This window comes from Gossypium raimondii, chromosome 4, assembly GCF_025698545.1.
Source record: "Gossypium raimondii isolate GPD5lz chromosome 4, ASM2569854v1, whole genome shotgun sequence".
NCBI classification, from domain to species: domain Eukaryota; kingdom Viridiplantae; phylum Streptophyta; class Magnoliopsida; order Malvales; family Malvaceae; genus Gossypium; species Gossypium raimondii.
The window spans coordinates 24,583,708-24,589,218 of record NC_068568.1 but is presented as its reverse complement, the minus strand read 5'-3'; the positions used below and the strand labels follow the sequence as shown (position 1 = coordinate 24,589,218).

Sequence of the window (5,511 nt, the reverse complement as noted above, 5' to 3'; positions counted from 1 at the left end):
CATGTAAGACCATGTCTGGGACAAGGCATTGGCATTATTGAGTTTATGAGAGGTCTCACATAAGACCATGTCTGGTACATGGCGTTGGCACCAAGATGGGAGGTCCCCCGTAAGACCATGTTTGGGACATGACATGGGCACCGATATGAGAACTCCCATGTAAGACCATATCTGGGATATGGCATTGGTAGTACAGGAAACATCCCATGTAAGACCATGTCTGGGACATGGCTTTGGATTTTTATTATCAGACAGGAGACCCGAGTATCCTTAATATTCCAAGTAGTTCAACAGGCTAGTAAATAGACTATGTTATATGAAAGTTCAGGTAAAAGCATAATAAATAGATTCAGGTCAGTTATAAGGGTTAAGAATATTTTAATTATCAGTTGAGAAAGAAAGTTCAACAAGGGAGGAGAAGTTATAATCATGAGTTATTTAAGTAAGCAAGTAAGTAAACAAGTAAGAGAGTAAGTAAAGAATAAGCAAAGACCATGATACTTGATGATGATTTATGAGTATAATTATTTATGATAAATGTTGTTATTTATTTGCTTGTAAACTTACTAAGCTTTACGCTTACTCCCTTTATTTTTCCTTTTTTTTATAGTATCGTCAAGCCAATTCAGGGATCGTAAGGGCGTCGGAGATCGTTTCACACTATCAACAGACCATTTCGGTACTTTGTGCTTCGAAACGTTTTAAGTTATGGCATGTATAGGGACCTAGTTATTTTGTGTGTGTGTCCTTATGATATGGCTAATGAATAGCATGTAAATATTCGATAATGATTAGCTACTGAAATGGCTATTTAAGAACATGTTCTGGTGTTATGTATGCCTAAATGATAGTTAATACAAAGAAATTATAAAAGAGTAAAAATTTGCAATGAAATAGTTTTTAGACAGCAGCATTAACGTGAATTTGAAAAATCACCAAGGATAGTAGAAATGGAATTAGAGAGTGAATGAGATATAGAATTAAATATTATTGAGCCTATTTTCATATGAAAGGAACGGTGTAGGAAAAGGAATTTTATATTTTGTAATATTTGAATTTTAGTGAGATGGGGTTACAATGGTTTTCAAGTCCCTATTTTGACTTTAGAAAATCATTAAAAGTTGTATAGAAATAATTATGAGTTAGAATTTATATGTCTCAATTCCTTATTGAGTCTATTTTGAAAGAAACAAACAAGAACATTATACTAATTCTGTACAATGAGATAATTTATTTTAGTAAATAGAGGTTAGAACCATTTGACAGTGAAATAGGGAGAATTTAACGAATAAACTGTACTATTTGGCTAACCTAAAAGTTTTGGAAATTTTATGATAAGAAGATATATGAGTCTAGTTTTAGGAAAATTTATAGATCTAAATTTTGAGTTTTGTAACTCTAGTTATAATTAAATTAGTGACTGTTACGCAAGTGGACAATTTTATTTTGAGTAGTGAAATAAATTATTTTGATTTGTTTTAGTATTCAGAAAATATTTAATGTTCTCAGTTTGGACCCGAACAGTTTCTGTTGCATGTTTTAAGGTCTCGAGGGTCCTTCTTAGGGACATATTGATTGAACATGAGCGAATTAATTTTAAAATAATTTTTTTATGCTTCAAATTTTTAAGTTAGGTAACACCTCGTGCTCGTCTCCGGCAATGGTCTCGGGTAAGGAGTGTTACATTTATTAGTATCAGAGCGAGATTTTAATCGGTTCTCAGAATATTCAGTATGAATAAGAGTCTAGCTATACATGTCATACTTGTATTTTGATAGTGTGACGACTCCTAACGATTTTAAATTTTTTTTCTTTTATAGTTATGGATCCCGAACGAGCTGGTGCAAATGATGTAGAAAGTAATGCGCCCGCTCCCGTAGAAGGGACGGTCTTGGATAAAAGAGTTTGTTGTTCTCGTTGAAAGAGAATGTAAGGCAGAGGATTTGTTAAAAGAAAAAGAAAAGGGCAAAGTTAAAATTGAGGTTCAAGACACGAAAAAAAGGCAGATGAGCAGATCATTTCAGTCTACATCTAAGAGGCCTAGAGAGTTCTCTATTAGATCAAATTTTTCAGTCGGGTATCCTAGCCGAAACAGAGGTAGAAGATTTGTGGGTTCAAGATCTCAGACTACTATAGTCGCAAGTGTGGGTAGTACTCGACCACCTAGACCAAAGTGTGCTCAATGTGGTAAACTTCATCTCGGTGAGTGCTGAGCAAATGAAAGTGTTTTAGATGTAGTGCACTAGATCATTTTATTCGAGATTGTCCCGAAATAATTAAAAAAAGTAATACCAAGTGCAAGATCAGGAAATGCTCCCACTAGAGGCAGACCACAAAGGAATCTAGGAGTTGGAGCAAGTAACAGGGGTATGTCCAGAGACTCAGTAGCTAAACTAGATGCTAGAGCACCCGCAATGACTTATGCTATTTGCGCTCGCGAAGAGGCATCCTCCCCCGATGTGATTACAGGTACATTTTCTTTCTATGATAATATTATTATTGCTTTGATTGATCCGGGTTCGACCCATTCCTATGTTTGCATGAGATTGATGCCTAGTATGAACATGCCCATAGAATCTACCAAATTTGTGATTAAAGTATCGAATCCATTAGGCCAGTATGTGTTAGTAGACAAAGTATGTAAAAATTGCCCTTTGATGATTAGTGGTCACTGTTTTACGGTCGATCTTATGCTATTACCATTTGATGAGTTTGATGTGATTCTTGGTGTGGATTGGTTGACTGCCAATGATGTGATAGTGAATTGCGGAAAGAGATACATTGAGTTGAAATGCAAAAATAGTGATATTATCTGGGTTAATTCAGACGAGTCAGATAGTTCTCTTGCCATGATTTCTGTTATGTCTACTCAGAAATGTTTGAGAAAAAGGTATGAAGCTTATCTTGCTTTTGTATTTAATACTAAAGATCTAGAGTTGAAAATTGAATCAGTACTAGTAATTTGTGAGTTTTTTTATGTGTTTCCAAAAGAATTACCAGGTTTGCCTCCTATTAGAGAAGTTGAGTTTAGTATTGAGTTGGTTCCAGGTACCACTCTTATTTCTATTGCTCCTTATAAAATGGCCCCGTTGGAATTGAAAGAATTGAAAGATCAGTTGCAGGAATTAACTGATAAAGGTTTTGCAATGCCTAGTTGTTCTCCGTGGGGCACACCAGTGCTTTTTGTGAAAAAGAAAGATGGTTCGATTAGGTTGTGTATAGATTATCAACAGCTTAACAAAGTAACAATAAAGAATAAATATCCACTGCCTAGAATTGATGATCTGTTTGACCAATTGAAGGGAGCCACTATGTTCTCCAAGATAGATTTGAGATCCGATTACTATCAGTTGCGGGTTAAAGAGTTAGATGTTCCGAAGATTGCTTTCCAGACTAGGTATGGTCACTATGAGTTTCTTGTGATGCCATTTGGCTTGGCTAATGCTCCTGCCATATTCATGGATTTAATAAACTGAATCTGTCGACCATACTTGGACAAGTTTGTAGTTGTGCTTATTGATGATATTCTGATTTATTCTCCTGATGAGATTGAACATGCTGAACATTTGAGAACAGTTTTACAGATTTTGAGAGATAATCCATTGTATGCCAAGTTAAGCAAAAGTGAGTTCTGGCTTTGAGAAGTCGGATTCCTTGGACACATTGTCTCAAGTGATGGTATTAAAGTTGATCCGAGTAAAATTTCAACAATTGTTGAGTGGAAACCACCCAGAAATGTGTCAGAGGTTAGAGGTTTTCTTGCATTAGCTAGTTATTACAGACGATTTGTAAAGGGATTTTTCCATGATAGCTACCCCGTTGACAAGGTTGTTGCCGAACGATGTTAAGTTTGAATGGACCTAGAAGTGTCAGCAGAGTTTTGACAAGTTAAAGGCATTGTTGACTGAAGCTCCTGCTTTAGTATAGCCAGAACCGAGTAAAGAATTTGTAATTTACAGTGATACATCATTGAATGGATTGAGTTGTGTACTTATGCATGAAGGTAAAGTAATAGCATATGCTTCCAGACAGTTAAAGCCACATGAGAAAAATGACCCGACGCACAATTTAGAGCTAGTTGCCATTGTATTTGCGTTGAAGATCTTGAGACATCACTTGTACCATGAGAAGTGTCGAATATTCACTGACCATAAAGGTTTGAAATACTTGATGACCCAAAAAGATTTGAACTTGAAGCAAAGAAGATGGCTAGAGTTGATTAAAGATTATGAGCTAGTGAAAGACTATCACCCGGGTAAGGCAAACGTTGTTGCTGATGCCTTGAGTAGAAAGTTTTTATTTACATTGAGAGCTTTGAATACTAGTTTGGCTTTATCAGATGACGGTTCTATTTTAGCTGTGTTGAGAGCTAAACCGATGTTTCTTGAAGAAATCTGTAAAGCTCAGAAAGATGACAGTGAGTTGCAAGCTAAAAGAGATCAGTGCGAGTTGGGTGTAGAGAAGATCGGTTCTGATGGTTTTTTGATGTTCATATATCAGATATGTGTACCGAAGAATGATGAGCTCATTCGAAAGATCTTACAGGAAGCACATAGCAATTCTTTGTCTATTCACCCAGGTAGTACAAAAATGTTTAATGATTTGAGGAAAACGTACTGGTGGGCAGGAATGAAAAGAGATATTTTAGAATTTGTTTCTAGATGCTTGATTTGTCACAAGTAAAGGCCGAACATCAGGTACCTTCAGGTTTATTGCATCCTGTATTAGTTCCTGAGTGGAAATGGGACCGAGTTACCATGGATTTTGTGACAGGGTTGCCGTCGACACTGAGAAAAAAAGATACAGTATGGGTTTTGATTGATAAGCTAACGAAGTTGACTCATTTTATCCCATTTTGTATGGATTATTCACTTGACAAGTTGGTTGAGTTGTATATTTCAGAGATAGTCAGACTACATGGAGTACCGTTATCAATTATCTCAGATAGAGATCTGAGATTTCCTTTGCGGTTTTGGAAGAAATTGTAAGAAGCTTTGGGCACAAAGTTGAGTTTTAGTACAGCTTTTCATCCTCAGACCGATGGTCAATCAAAGAAAGTTATTCAGATACTTGAGGATATGCTCAGATGTTGTGTTTTAGAATTTCAAGGTAGTTGGGAGAAATATTTGTCATTGGTAGAGTTTGCCTAAAATAATAATTATCAGTTGAGTTTGAAGATGGCACCTTATGAAGCTTTGTATGGACGTAAGTCTCGTACGCCTTTGTATTGGACAGAGCTTAAGGAAAATAAGATTTACGGGGTTGATCTAGTCAAAGAAACAGAAGAGAAAGTAAAAGTCATTAGAGATTGCTTGAAAGCAGCTTCAGATAGATAGAAATCCTATGCAGATTTGAGAAGAAAAGAGATTGAGTTTCAGGTTGGTGACAGGGTATTTTTGAAAGTATCCCCGTGGAAGAAAGTTCTCAGATTTGGCAAGAAAGGCAAACTAAGTCCACATTTTATTAAACCGTTTGAGGTGACTAAAAGAATTGGGCCCTTAGCATATCGGT

General features: G+C 36.0%; 1 protein-coding gene across 1 annotated transcript; it reads left to right on the top strand.

Moving 5' to 3' along the window:
- Positions 1-2,414: 2,414 nt before the first annotated feature.
- LOC128040459 (uncharacterized) lies at positions 2,415-4,908 on the top strand. Its single transcript, XM_052629210.1, has 4 exons — positions 2,415-2,469; positions 4,340-4,579; positions 4,681-4,805; positions 4,903-4,908. Exons 1-4 carry the CDS (start codon positions 2,415-2,417, stop codon positions 4,906-4,908), a joined length of 426 nt encoding a protein of 141 aa, XP_052485170.1.
- The last annotated feature ends 603 nt before the right edge of the window (positions 4,909-5,511 follow it).

Excerpts from the sequence above, each read along its gene's own strand:
- LOC128040459 (XM_052629210.1), top strand. The coding sequence starts at position 2,415 with ATGACTTATGCTATTTGCGCTCGCGAAGAGGCATCCTCCCCCGATGTG. Across the intron at positions 2,470-4,339 it reads CTCCCCCGATGTGATTACAG|ATGACGGTTCTATTTTAGCT; the intron begins GTACATTTTCTT and ends TGGCTTTATCAG. Across the intron at positions 4,580-4,680 it reads TTCTTTGTCTATTCACCCAG|TAAAGGCCGAACATCAGGTA; the intron begins GTAGTACAAAAA and ends ATTTGTCACAAG.